This window comes from Oryctolagus cuniculus, chromosome 13 (assembly GCF_051225735.1).
Source record: "Oryctolagus cuniculus isolate XC-2025 breed Fujian yellow rabbit chromosome 13, ASM5122573v1, whole genome shotgun sequence".
Lineage (NCBI taxonomy): Eukaryota > Metazoa > Chordata > Mammalia > Lagomorpha > Leporidae > Oryctolagus > Oryctolagus cuniculus.
The window spans coordinates 826,341-840,477 of NC_142879.1; the positions used below are offsets into that span (position 1 = coordinate 826,341).

The following is a 14,137-nucleotide window of genomic DNA, read 5'->3' on the forward strand; positions in this document are numbered from 1 at the left end:
ACCCGCACACCACCGGTCTCCACTTCGAGGGCTGGGCCGCGGCTCCAGCACACGTGGGTCTGGTTCCTGCAGAGCACCCAGCAACGCACCATCACAAGCGGTCGTGCCGGACAGCTGGGCCTCTGTCTGTGTCGCCACTGTTCTGTTCTGTTCTGGGCTGTCCTCTGACTCGCGCCTGACAGATGACATCCAGGACACACCCTGAGGCACACATATAGGGCGCACCAGCACCCGTGTCTCGGAGTGCCGCTCCTCAGGCACCGGAGCGCCAGTCCCCCCCGCCATGTCCCCGGGGGAGAGGGGCCTGGGGAGAAAGGGCTGTCCCCGGGGCTTCCGTCTGCCTCACGGCCTCACCTTTCTGGCTCTGTACTGGGTGGCCGGGGCCGGCCAGCAGCCCCCAGGGCTCATTGCTGCCCTCCTGGTCCTCCGTGCTCCGTGCCCAGACGTGGCTGACGGAGTGGGGGTGGGGCATGGGGTTCCTTTCTGGCCACTTCTCCCATCCACGCTGCTTCTAGCCTCTGCACAGTGGTTATGGCTCCCGCGGGGACAGAGGCTGGCCAGAGGCCTTGGCCCTGGCTGGGTGTTCACTCCGGAAATGCAAGCTTCATTTCTGTGCTAAGTGACAGAAATAGGCCCCTCTGTCATGGTCACTGTTCATGCAAAACTGACACGTGGCCCTCACAGACAGCCCTGGGAAACACACGGAAGGAAAGAGAACGGAACAGAGAGAGGAGACCCCACTGCCAGAGAGGAGACCCCGTTGTAGGACAGGGGCCCCCATTCTCAGGGAGAGACTCCCGTTCTCTGCTGTGGGGGTCCTGAGCCGCCTGCAGACAGCCCGCTGGCCCCAGGGTGCACACCACACCCAGTCTTTGCCGTCACCGCAGCCCTGTGGGTGTTCTACCCGGAAAGGCTGCAGGCGTCAGACAGGGCCACGCCTGTCCCCGGAGCAGGCTTTCCAGGGCTCAGGCCTCAGGGTCGAGGGGCCAGTGGACATGGGGGCAGCCACTTCTGCCCAGCATGCTCCCCTCCACACCTCGATTGCCCCTGGCCGCTGGGACACAGGTGTCAGCGATGGAGCAGGGGCCTAGCAGGCACTGGGTCACCACAAGCTCCGAGTTAAAAGTGGACAAATGGGGCCAAGAGGCGCCAGGAGTCAGAGGCCCTGCTGTGCTGGGCACCGAGGCCATGTGTGCCCACTAACACCCCAGCATCCTGGCTTGGAACTTAGAAGGCAGGACCAGCCCGTCCACCCCAGACCAGGCACTGCCCACGGTGACCACAAGGGAGCCAGGTGGTGAATGATTAGCAGAACGCCCAGACGCCCCACGTCCACGCACAGCATTCCAGGACAGCTGCTCCAGGGCAGCAGCCTGCACACAGGAGCTCCCAGGGACAGCACCCACCTGGGCCGCAGGTTCTCCGACCAGCCCGAGGGTCCCCAGGCACACATGGCCATTTCCCTGAGCGGGCAGTGCCAGAGCAACAAGAAAGGAATCGGGAACTCAGACACACACTCACACTACAGCGACAGAGCACTGGCCAACAGAGGACACTCACACCAGTGTCCTAGAGCTCACAGCTACAGTGTCACACACACATTCACACCCTTGTCCTACAGCTCACAGCAGGAGTGTCACACACACACTCACACACTTGTCCTACAGCTCACAGCTAGAGTGTCTCACACACACACTCACACACTTGTCCTACAGCTCACAGCTAGAGTGTCACACACACTCACACCCTTGTCCTACAGCTCACAGCTACAGTGTCACACACACACTCACACACTTATCCTACAGCTCACAGCTAGAGTGTCACACACACACTCACACCCTTGTCCTACAGCTCACAGCTAGAGTGTCACACACACACACTCACACCCTTGTCCTACAGCTCACAGTTAGAGTGTCACACACACACACTCACACCCTTGTCCTACAGCTCACAGCTAGAGTGTCACACACACACACTCACACCCTTGTCCTACAGCTCACAGCTAGAGTGTCACACACACACACTCACACCCTTGTCCTACAGCTCACAGCTACAGTGTCACACACACTCACACCCTTGTCCTACAGCTCACAGCTAGAGTGTCACACACACTCACACCCTTGTCCTACAGCAGTTTGACACACTCACACGCTGTCCTACAGCTCAGAGCACACTCAGAGTGTGACACACAAACAGATTCACTGAAGACGCATCTGGAGCTGCACGGTGGCACACTGTGTGGGGCACATTTTCAGGGAGGCTGTGACAAGAGTGGGCAGCTCGCAGGTGTGAGTTGGTCGAGCCACGGACACTGCCAGATCTTGGGAGCTTTTGCTGCAGAAGCTGCTCCTGCCGGGTCTCACTTTGGTGGCCTTGACGTCCCCACTGCTGTCATCGTCCCCAGTGCAGTCCTCTGTCTGCTTGGGAAATGGCTCTAGCAGTGGGAAGCCAGCTGGGTCTCTGTCCCTGACCCACAGAGCCCTGCACAAGGTAGACTGGGCTCCCAGATGGCCTCGCCCTAGTGGCTCCAACAGGGGTGGGGTGAGGTGCTCCATTTGCCACCCCGACCCCACACAGCAGGGACCATGGCGCGACCCCCCCCTCCGCCGCTGAGGCTGGGTGGCTGGGGGACGAGGCTGCTGAGTGGGAGGAGACCGTCTGCAGCACTTACTGCGGGGTTGCTGCATGAGCCACGGAGGCCCCACTCCGCTCTGGCTCCTACGGCTTCAGCTAAGGTGCACAGGTGCACAGGTGCACAGGAGGCCGCGGCTGTGCCTGCAGGGAGCAGGCCCCGGGGCCTCATTCTGAGCAGCACCATCGGGCGGCAGATGCCGGGCAGTGTCTTTGGTGCCTGCTCGAGAGTACTGAACACTTGCGCGATGCCCCACGGAGGCACAGGGTGCGGCGGGCAGTGTGCAGCCCAGGAGGGCCCCCTGCGCTGGGACCCCCGCTGTGCCGTTTTGTGCCACAACAGCTTCACTTGTCTGAGCCCCGTTTTCCTTGGTGTGTAGTGGGCGGGGTCGGCAGGAGCAGCCCTCAGAGGGAACCCGGGAGGGTCAGAAGAGAGGAGCCCTGGCCCAGCCCGTGGCCTGTAGGCAGAGCTCAGGAGGTGTCGGCTCACATGGTCACTTCAGAGTATGGCTGACCATGCTTCCTACGCACCCCCTGCAGACCACAGCGTCTCCTCGCATTCCTAGCACCCCCCACGCTGGCTGATGGTGTCCGACTGTGAGCGGAGAGCCGAGAGCTGGGCCGCGCCCTGGCCCTGGCCTCACGCTGCCACCCCTGCCCTGTTCTGCTGCGTTAGAATGACCTGGCCTTAATGAAATGCACTTTAATGAGCAAACAGGGAAAGATCAAGAGGCTGCGGCTTGGACTTAGGGGAGACTTTGAAGCGGACGCCAGGCCAGGGCTGACGCCCTCTGGCCATCGGCCGGCCTGTGCCTTTGATGGCATCGACCCCTCAGCCCTCGCTCGTGGGAGCCGCAAACAATTCGGTGCAGTCGTCTTTTGCAACCTGTCCTTGCGCTTCCTTCAGCAAGTGAGCACAGCACCTGCCGAGTGCCGGGACTCGCTGGCCCTGAGGCTCCTGGCGGTGCTGGGGCGACGGCTGCGTGCAGGAGGCACTGTCGGGGGCCGGGGGGGGGGCACAGGGCACACAAGCAGCCCCAGAAGGAGCGGCCATGCGGCACCGTAGAAGAGAAGCAGTTTCGTGCTTACAGTCAGGCGTGAGTGCTTCCGCCTTGCGGAAGCTGAGCCGGCCGTGTGTGGGCAGGACTGAGCAGGTGGCAGGTGGCAGGTGTCTCAGAGGCGCACATGGCGTGGGCACTGGCAGAGAGGTCGTGCCATGTCCTGGGCCCGTTGTGCCCACCCGGTTCTCCACGGGAGCCCCGTGCTTCCCCATCAGTGAAGCAGGACTGGCAGCGTTGTGACCGGCAGGTTGTGCACAGCACTGTGTGTGCTCAGATGCGGTCACTGGTGCCAGTCCCCAGGCTGCCGGGAAGCAGGCCTGCAAGGTTTCCCCCCGGGAGATAAGAGGGGAGCTGTCGGAGGTCAATGCCGCTGTCCCACTGAGCAAGTCTGCGGCTGTCATGGGGCGGCCCCGCAGGGCACCTGCCGTGAAAGGAGCCCTGCACCTGGGAGAACGTTCTGGACTGACGGCTTCAGGCTGCCCACCCTGCCGCCCCCTGCTGTGACGCCCTCGGGCGGCACGGTTATCTAGAGCTCTGCTTGCTTGCTTGCTTTTTTAAAGATTATTTATTTATTTGAAAGTCAGAGTTACAAAAGAGAGAGGGAGAGAGAGAGAGAGGTCTTCCATCTGCTGGTTCACTCCCCAATGGGCTGCAAAGGCCAGAGCTGCGCCGATCCCAAGTCAGGAGCCAGGAGCTTCCTCGGGGTCTCCTACGCGGGTGCAGGGCCCAAGCACCTGGGCCATCCTCCACTGCTTTCCCAGGCCACAGCAGAAGTGGAGCAGCGGGGACTCAAACCGGCGCCCATATAGGATGCTGGCACTGCAGGCGGCGGCTTCACCCGCTACTCCACAGCGGCGGCCCCTAGAGCTCTGCTTTCAAAGACGCCCCCAGGTTTCTGCTGGACCCAGCTGAGGACAGGGCCGCTGTGGCCATCTCTTCTCTTTCCCGTGTTTGGTTTTGGGCTCCACGCGCCTCTGAGACCCCGTCTCAGCACTGTCCCTGAGGCCTCCTGCGCTGGTGCTGCTACCCAGGAAGGCCCCACTGTCCGCCTGTGGCCCACACAAGGCGGCGAGGTGGGCCGGACGTCGGGGGCGGGGCTTCTGTGCAGACAGCGGTCAGGGCAGCCCCCGCCCAGCCTCTCGCCGCCGCTGCCAGGTGCCGCACAGAGAGCAGCTGGGCGCGCTCGGAACCTGAGGGGCCAGGGCCTCCTCTCGGCCTTGCAGGGGCAGCAGCGAGGGGCAGCGTCGCCGTGGGGGCGGCCACGGGGACGCCAGAGGGTCTTCTCAGGAGCTCGTGGCCCGCGGATCTGCTCGCCCTCCGCCCCTTCCTAAGAGGCGGACCTGGTGGGGAACAGGGGCGTCCTGGGGCGGGCGGTGGGCCAGCGGTGGGAGGCCTGGATGGAGTTCCCGGTGAGTGGCCCAGCCGAAGGGAGATCTTTGTCTCTCTCGGTCTCTCTGCCTTTCAAGTAAACGAATGCATTTTTAAAATTGTTAGACAAGAAATTAAAATAGAGCCATGGGGGTGACCCAGGAACCCGCCTTCGAGTGTCCACCTGCAGAAACCACACCACCGCCCCGGAGAGAGACGGGCACCCAGCGACCGCGGGAGGCAGCGGATAAAGACCCGGCCCGCGCACGCGCACAGCTGAACCTGCGACAGCGCCCACGCAGGGTGCGCGGGCGCTGGGGCCGGCGGTGAGGCGAGGGGTGAGGTGAGGAGGTGTTGTGGTGAGGTGGGTTAGGTGAGGTGAGATGGCATGAGGTGAGGGGTGAAGTGAGGTGGAGTGAGGTGAAGTGAGGTGAGGTGGGATGAGGTGGGGTGGGGTGAGGTGAGGTGAGGTATAGTGGGGTGAGGTGGGGTGAGGTGAGGTGGGATGAGGTGGGGTGGGGTGAGGTGAGGTGAGGTATGGTGGGGTGAGGTGGGGTGAGGTGAGGTGGGATGAGGTGAGGTGGGGTGAGGTGAGGTGGGATGAGGTGGGGTGAGGTGAGGTGGGGTGAGGTGAGGTGGGATGAGGTGAGGTGGGATGAGGTGAGGTGAGGTGGGGTGAGATGAGGTGAGGTGGGATGAGATGAGGTGAGGTGGGGTGAGGTGAGGTGAGATGAGGTGAGGTGAGGTGAGGTGAGGTAGGGTGGGATGAGGTGAGGTGAGGTGGGGTGAGGTGAGGTGGGGTGAGGTGAAATGTGAGGTGAGGTGGGATGAGGTGAGATGTGAGGTGAGGTGGGGTAAGGTGGGATGAGGTGAGGTGAAGTGGGGTGAGGTGAGGTGGGTGAGGTGGGCTGAGGTGAGGTGGGCTGAGGTGGGGTGAGGTGAGATGTGAGGTGAGGTGAGGTGAGGTGAGGTGCGGTGAGGTGAGGTGTGAGGTGAGGTGAGGTGTGAGGTGAGGTGAGGTGTGAGGTGAGGTGAGGTGAGGTGGGGTGAGGTGAGATGTGAGGTGAGGTGTGAGGTGAGGTGAGGTGAAGTGGGGTGAGGTGAGGTGAGGTGAGATGAGGCAGTGTGGGAATCAGGCAGGAGCCCAGCCGCTGTGTCCCCTCCCTGGCCCTTGACCGTGGGAACACCACAGGCGCACAGGTGGGATGGGCGGGTGTGGTCTGAGGGCTGGAGTCTGTCACGGGCCGAGAGGAACCTGGGCGCTGGACGCAGTGTAGCCGGGGAAGCAGGGTGACGGCGCACGCTGGGCCGCAGGGATCGGGGTGACGGCGACGCTGGGCCACAGGGGACGGGGTGACGGCGACGCTGGGCCGCAGGGGACGGGGTGACGGCGACGCTGGGCCGGGCCGTGGCGGGGGGGGGGGGGGCAGCACTGACTGCGCCTGCGCTGGGCGTTTGTTGATTAGAGTTCAGACACTCGGAGGGAGGTGACTGCAGGAGGGACTGCCGCGTTGGCTCACTTGACGGCAGTAATCACGTCACTGCTACCAGCACGTGCAAAGGGCGACCGCCTCGCACGTACACATCAGTAGATAAAACCACCGTCGCGCTCATCCGGGGCGCAGGCCTGGGGGGAACTAACCCCCTCGGCTCCCGGGAGCCCTGGCACAGGAAGAGCCGGAGCCAGAAGGCCCTCCACACCGACAGCTGCTGGGACCAGCAGGTCGCAGGAAAGAGCCGGGCGCCCTCCCAGGGCGGGGCGGGGCGGGGCCGCCTCAGACCCTGTGCTGTCTGCCTGCGGCCACGTCTCCCCGCGTTCCGGGCTGGGAATTCGGCTGCACAGCCCCCGAGACACTGCGCTGCCTGTGGCAGGACTCGTCCCCGAGCCCGAGGTCAGGACGCCACGGGCCGTCGTGTGGCGGGGGAATGACCGAGGGTAGAGGTGAAGCTCGAACCTTACGTTCTCACGGTGCTCTGCGCACGGCAGCCCCTTTGATCCCCACTTGCGTGAGGCAATCACCACAGCCCCGAGGGGCAGGGAGCGGCTCTTAGCGTTTGCTTAACAGATGTCGGGACTGTGGTTCAAGGTCATGGTCTCCCCCAGCAGTGCCGAGTCAGCGTCCTGTCCCTCCAGCCTTGGGCAGTTCAGTGACACAGACGGTGTACGGTCCACCTTTTGGAATTAGCTGTATTCTGAAGATTATGGTTCCTGCCACTGTCATTCAACCCAGGCAAGAAACAATGAAAAATGAGGGCGGTGCACGAGGACGCACAGTGCCAGGCACCAGCCCTGGCTGGAGGAAGGGATGGAGCCGAGGAGCATGGGACTACGGCCCGCGGGAACCTGAGCCCTCACGAAGGCCCACGTGCGTGCCGAGGAGAGCTCATGAGCCACTCGGGTACCTGGGAATGGCGTCCAGGGTGACAGCATGGCCAGTCCAGGGTTCCGGGGACGGCCGCAGTCAGCTTCAGTGTTGTGTCTGGGTGGCCCCTGAGGTGTCCAGGGGAGCCACTGTCCACTCTCAGACACACACGTTGGCGTTCTGTGTACAGGCGGGGTGAGCAAGGGCACTGGTGGCCAGGCCAGGGCGGGCAGGCGGGTGGGCAGTGCAGGCTCTGCCTTGCCTTCCGCGCCAGGTGAGGGGGGGAAGCTGCTGCTGGCCGCTGGGCGGTGCTGTGGTCGGACCCAAGCCTGGGGGAGACCAGCTGGGTGTGGGGTTGAAGATGGGCTTCGGGGAGTCCGGGAGGAAGTGGGGCGGTTAGGGGACGGCGACCCCAACAGGAGCTGCGGCCGGTGCTGAGGGAGCTCACGTCGGGTGGCTCTGTCCTCTTCTGGAGGTGGCTTCAGGGGCCAGCACGCTGCGGAGGGCCGAGCGAGGGCAAAGCCGACGCTGAGGTTCCCGGGAGCGGGAGAGCTGAGCTCGCACTTCTCCGAGACGGCCGACCGCGAGCCGCTGGGGCCTCACAGGTGTGGCCTGCCTTTCTCTCAGGTGCAATGGCAGCTGGCACAGGGCGGGGCCGGGCTCAGTGTGGCTGCAGGAGTGGGATCTGCACTCTGCCCACGAGTCACCGCTGAGCCTGCCCCAGGCACGGGGGCTGCCCGGGCGGTACGACCAGGGCCAGATGCCTGCCCTGGCGGGGAGCCCCAGGCTCAGGGGACCAGAATCCTGCATCGCAGAAGTTGTGCACCTTCTCCGTGTCCCAGAGATGTTGCTAAACAGGTAGCCTTGGAAACAGCCAGGAGCGGAGCTGGGCGGTGTCCACTCCTGGGCCAGACGGAGATGAGAGGGGCCCTGCAGACTCTCCTCCAGCATGGTTTCCCGGGGTGGAGAGTATATGTTATTTATTTAAAATTTTTATTAGAAAGGTAGAGTGACAGAGAGACAGGTAGTGACTAGAGGTTTTCCATCCAGTGGCTCACTCCCCAAATGGCTGCCACAGCTGGGGCTGGGCCAGGCCAAAACCAGGGGCCAGGAAATCAACCCTGGTCTCCCACGTGGGTGGAAGGAGCCCAAATTCTTGGGCCACCTTATACTGCGTTCCCTGACACAATCGCAGGAAGCTGGATTAGAAGCAGAGCAGCTGGGACTTGACAGAATATCAGTGTTGCAAGTGGCAGCTTAACCCTCTGTGTCCCGATGCCGGCCACAGGGGTGGGGGTCTTCATGGTGTCTCTGGGTCTCACCGTAATCCGGAGGGCTGCTCTCACTGTGCTACAGGGCCGGGCACGCTGGGTTCCACGCTGGGTGAGGCAGCGTCCAGCAAAGAGTTCTGGGTGTTCATGGGTTTTGAATGTCCTGAAACATTCACATAAGTTAGGACAAGAAGAAACAAATAATTATTTGCTAGATCCACTCTCCACTTGACACTTTACAACGCTCCTGTCGGTGTGGCTTACTGTGCGCTTAGTAGTCATTCGTTTAAATCAAAGCCACACTGCACCGAGCCCCACTCAGAATTCCCTCCAAACGGACGCAGCCTGGGTGCAGGCTGGGAGCAGCCAGTCCCCGCCGCAGGTGCTTGGGGCCGAGTAGCCCATGCCACATAAGGGACACAGATGCTGGCCAGGCATGCCCACTCCCCAGGGCAGGCACCCGGCTGGGGCCCCAGCGGGACCCCATCTCCGACGTGGCCTCCTTCAAGTAGGAGTCATGTTTGTTGTACGACCCCGCCCCAGGCTTTGTCACACAAGAACGTCTTGCTGGTGACTGCCTTTCAGAATGCCATCCAGTTCTGGCCGCGGCTCTGGGACAGGCCAGGTCGAGGTAGTGGGACAGTCGGTGGCACTTGCTGGCCTGCGCATGACCGTGGCCGAGTGCCATTTCACTCTGTCAACCCCATGTGGCTCGTGTGGCCGGGCTAACAGGAAGCTCTGAGGGGGTCCGAGTTCCCTAGCCTGCGAGTCGATGCCCTCTTTCGTCTTGGTGCCGAGGGGCTGGACATGAGTGTAGCTGGAGGGGGCGAGGGCCCTTGGGGCTCTGTTGGCACCAGAAATGCAGCCTTGGCTTAGGCCAGCTGCCGCTGCTTTTCATTTCGAATAAACCTGCGGAACCTGGAATGGAACAGCAAGGCCACCAGCCCTTGCCACAAGTGGAAAATCAGGGTTTCTAGTGGCAGGCGGTGCAGAGGGGTCGGTGGGCGGGGATGTCTTCCTTCATTGTCAACGGTCAGCTGGGCATCAGTGAACCAGAGCAAGGGCAGGAAGGAAGCCAGCCTCCCACCTGCCCGTCTCCCTCGGGATGAGGCTGCCGTGGGCCGCGCAGAGGACATAAGTGCAGGCCCCTGCGCCCTGGAGCCTGGCGCGGCCCTGGGCATCCGGCCACTGCCAAGCCTCTCGCTCTTGCCCCCGGTCAGAGCTGCCTGGGACCCATGGGCGGCTTCGAAGGCCACCTGTACCCGGGGCTGTCCTTCTTCCTGTACGGGCTCCACCAGGCACGGCTGGTCTCCAGGGCGCTGCTGTGTGACTCCCTGGCCCAGTACCCGCAGCGTGGCACCCAGGGCCGGGGGGCATGGGCAGGGCTGCGGCGCGCGTGCAGTGTGGGCTCACTGAAGATTCTGAGTGCCTGCATCCTCGTGGCCCAGGAGGTGCACAGCATCCCCAGGCAGTTTGTGCTGCTGACCAGGATGTACCACGAGCGAAGCTTCATGTACCGCAAGCAGTGGCAGCACGTCACCCTCTACGCCTCCTTCCTCCTGAGCGGCTGCGTGGACGTGGCCAGCCAGCACCTGCTGCCGCGCAGGTGCGCCGGGCTGGAGCAGGCGGCCCAGGCCCTGAGCATGTCCATCTTCCTGCCCCTGATGCTGTCACACATGCAGGACACGGAGGGCGTGGAGCTGCGGTCCCACGTGCTGCTCACACAGACCATGCTCCTGCTCACCCTGGTGCTTACCGCAGAGCTGTGGGCCCCCGACGAGCCGCGGCTGTGGGTGCTGAAGGCCTTCCTGTCCACCGTCACAGGCTCCTGGCTGATACAGATGGGCTTCATGCTGTACAGGCCCATCTCGGGCTACAAGTGGATGGACGACGACCAGAGTGACCTCGCCTTCGTCACCACCTCCTTCTGCTGCCACGTGATCTTGGCGGCCGCCCTCATGCTCTGGATCCACGGCTGCTCTTGGGTGTGGTACTGCCACATCTCTGCCAGCACCTGGCACCCCAGGGCCCCTGCGGCTCCGGGTGGGTCAGCTGCCTTCCCCGAGTGCCCCACTGGGGGCCCCTGTGGCTCTTCCCGGTTCTGTCTGTGAGCAGCGTGGGGAAGACCCTGAAGGAATCAGAGTGGCGTCGGCCCCAGGCCTTACCCTCCCCCTGCAGCCCCCCAGGCCTGCGCCTTCGCCTCCACGCCGCCCCCCGCCCCGAATGTTGGAATAAACAGCTGCCCCCTGCTCTGTCCGCCTGACACTCACCCCCATCCCGCGCACAGAGCAGCGGCTCACCTGGACCCCATGTGGCCTGCTTCTTCCCCCACACTGGGCCAGGGAGGGCGACTGGGGAGTGATCGCAAACCAGGGGTGGCTGGACGCTTAGCCACAGCCGAGGGTCAATGGGAGGAACTGGGAGCACTGGAGCTAAATTACTGGGCACCAAGCCCTGTCCAGCTTCCCTCGCCCAGGCCTGGCTCAGATGCCTCATTAGGACAGAGCCAGGAGGGGCCTGGGCCGTCATCACCCTCTCGCTTCCTTTCACCTTCTACCAGTGTGACAGGCCGTCCTGGCCTGTGTTTTGTTGCAAGTTCATGGTGGCAGGCGAGTTGCTGCTGCCCAGGGCTGTGGCCTCTGCACCTGGGGCTCAGGCAGTCTCGGGTCCTGCAGAGGGGAGGTGCTTGCCTGGCGTTTAGATGGGGCCCAGGCAGGGCCAGCGTGCAGGGTGCCTGTGCCGTGTCTCCGGCTCCTGCGCCCCTGCCTCGGTGGGGACGTGGGGCAGGCAGCAGCAATGCTGTCCGCTGGAGGCGGGCGAGGCCCCTGGCATGGAAGTGAGCCGAGCCTTGGGCACAGTCCAGCATCCACGCCTCTGCCTATCTGGGTGTTCCCAGCTGTAGTCTCGGGTGTCACCTGTTTCCTCCACACAATCCTGCAGCTCATCCTCCTCTGGCCCGGCTGGACGCGAGCATCCTGCTCGCCCCTGCACTCTGTCCGTGTACAAAGCACAACCAGCCGTGTTTCCCTCCGCTCTCCTCTTTGGATGTTAAGCTGTGTCATGTGCAATTTTTAGGCCTGAAAGTTGATTTTTATTTTTGCTATTACAATCAGACCTCATCGCAAGGCAAATCTTTGGCCAAACAAGAGAAGGGAGGCGTGCGTGCGGGTTGAGAGCAAAGCCCGCCAGGGCATTAAGATGCCCTCCCCTGCAGATCCGAGCACCGACAGCGCTCCCAGCCCCACACGGGCCCTCAGGCCTGTGCCGTCATGAGCACTTTTGAAGTCTGCTGAGGACAAACGAACTCGCCTCTTGTCGCAAGTACTGTGTCTCACAACACTTTACTGGGCAAAACCATAACATGACCAAGGGGCCTGTTGAATGCTGGTTGGGGGGGTGGGACCTACTGGGGGCACCAAGGCCCCAGCTTACGGCCAATACAACCACGCAATGCAATCTTAGCCACTCTGGGAAGCGAAACCAACCGCAGACAGATTTCCAGGGGGAAAACTGAGAGCCAATTTGGGGGAGAAAGGTGTTGTCTTGATCTCGTCCACCAGGGGGCAACATCTCCCCATGACCCTGCAGAGGGCAGTGTCCACTGGGTGTGGAGTCCTCGGTTCCCAAGAGAGGGAAGACCAAGGAGAGGGTGGGGGAACGGCAAACGAGCATGGTCCAGGCATCTGGTGAGCGTCAGGTGGGCCTGTTTCCGTGGAACTTGGATGTGTGGTCACGAGCGAGCAGGCTTCAGTTGATGAGACAGAGACGTGCGTGTGCCTCAAAACCTCCCGGCCCCTCTGTCTACCACCCTTTCCATTTGTGTGAGCCTGGGGCGGGACGGGGAGGGGGGCTGCGTCCCACCGTGGCAGCGCAGAACGGACGCTGGCCCTGGTCCTGCTGCCGCTGCCTGAGGGGGCTCCTGGCAGGGGAGGAGGGCACAGTGGGGCAGCCGCAGACGCTGCAGCCGGTGGGTGTGGTCACGGAGACGGCGGCTCTGCCAGTGTGGACATCGGGAGGGCTGGGCCCTCAGCTGCTTAACTGTGTGGACAGGCTCTGTGGGGTGGGGGGGGGTCGCAGACGTCTGGGGTGGCGTCTGCGGGGTGGGACCCCGTGGCCCAGTGCAGGGCTCCTGAGCAGGGGCCTGATTCGCACTTCCCGGGGGAGAGCCCGGCCCCGGTGGCACTGGCAGCCCCGAGGCACACTGGAGGCTCCTTCTCAGGGAGCAGCAGGCTGCGTTCTTGCAGGATCTTCCCGGGACGGGCCCGCCTCCGGAGAAGCCCAGCCTGGTCGCTGTGCCCGGCCTGGTCTAACCACAGCCCACAGCCGGCAGACACCAGGGCCGAGGTGGGCATGCAGGTCCAACTCAAGAACCAGCGCCGCCCATGTCTGCCTGCGGGTGGCGGCCCTCGGACCAGCACCCAGCGCGGCCTTCTTCAGCAGGGGTTGCGGCTCTGTCTCCCTGGCTCGGTGTGGACAGCCCTTCCCGAAGAGGCAGGGCCATTCTAGAACCATCCGGAACTCTCAGGAAGTGTGCGGCCCACGCTGGCAGATGAGCGCGGTGACTGGTAAGAGCTGGAGGAAGAGGCGCCGTGGCCTCGGCTCCCCGGGGCGCACTCAGCCTGCAGGCATGCAGGACAGCCTCCTGCGCTGGCCTCAGCTTTCACACGGCCCTGGCCTCACCACGCACGCAGCGTGACGGGAGCTCCACGGTCACAGCTGCTCCTCCCCGACACCTTCCCCACGAGCCAGGCCGCTCATGTCCGCTCCCCCCGCCACAGGCCACACTGCCCCGTGCTCACAGCCTGGGCGCCCACCCCACAGGCCACGCTGCCCCTCCTCACAGCCTGGGAGCCTCGATGGCTAAGTGACAGGTGCACAGGGCGTGGCCTTCGTCCTCAGAGCTTCCCCCGGGATGAGCAGAGAGGATCCGGGTCTGACGAGAAGCCACGTGCCCTTCAGAGCATGCCGTTCGGGGCTCTCAGGCTGTGGGTGAAGAACCAAAGTGACTCCACTTTAAAACAATAAAAAGCAGCCTCCATTTCCATGGCAGACCCGAGTCCTTGTAAAAGCAGCATTCAGGTGTTCCAGAGGTATCAAAGCTCACCAGGGACAGCTAGCTCGGTAGGCCAAGGACAGCACAGCAGAGATCGCTAAACAAAGTAACTCCCTGCGCCCAAGTGCCCAGAGCTCCCGCTGTAACTCCCTGCACCCAGAGCTCCCGTGCTGTGAGCCCCCGCTGTGACGCCCTGCACCCAGAGCTCCCGTGCCGTGAGCCCCCCTGTGACTCCCTGCGCCCAGAGCTCCCGTGCCGTGAGCCCCCCTGTGACTCCCTGCGCCCAGAGCTCCCGTGCCGTGAGCCCCCGCTGTGACTCCCTGCGCCCAGAGCTCCCGTGCTGTGAGCCCCCCTGTGACTCCCTGCGTGAGCCCCCGCTGTGACTCCCTG

The 14,137-nt window shown here is 63.4% G+C and overlaps 1 protein-coding gene across 1 annotated transcript; it reads left to right on the forward strand.

Annotated features, from left to right (window-relative positions):
• Window positions 1-9,699: 9,699 nt before the first annotated feature.
• Window positions 9,700-10,963, forward strand: LOC127489470 (transmembrane epididymal protein 1A). The gene has a single exon (XM_051840975.3). It carries the CDS (start codon window positions 9,930-9,932, stop codon window positions 10,803-10,805), a length of 876 nt encoding a protein of 291 aa, XP_051696935.2. The 5' UTR covers window positions 9,700-9,929; the 3' UTR covers window positions 10,806-10,963.
• Window positions 10,964-14,137: the final 3,174 nt, after the last annotated feature.

Excerpts from the sequence above, each read along its gene's own strand:
- LOC127489470 (XM_051840975.3), top strand. The coding sequence starts at position 9,930 with ATGGGCGGCTTCGAAGGCCACCTGTACCCGGGGCTGTCCTTCTTCCTG.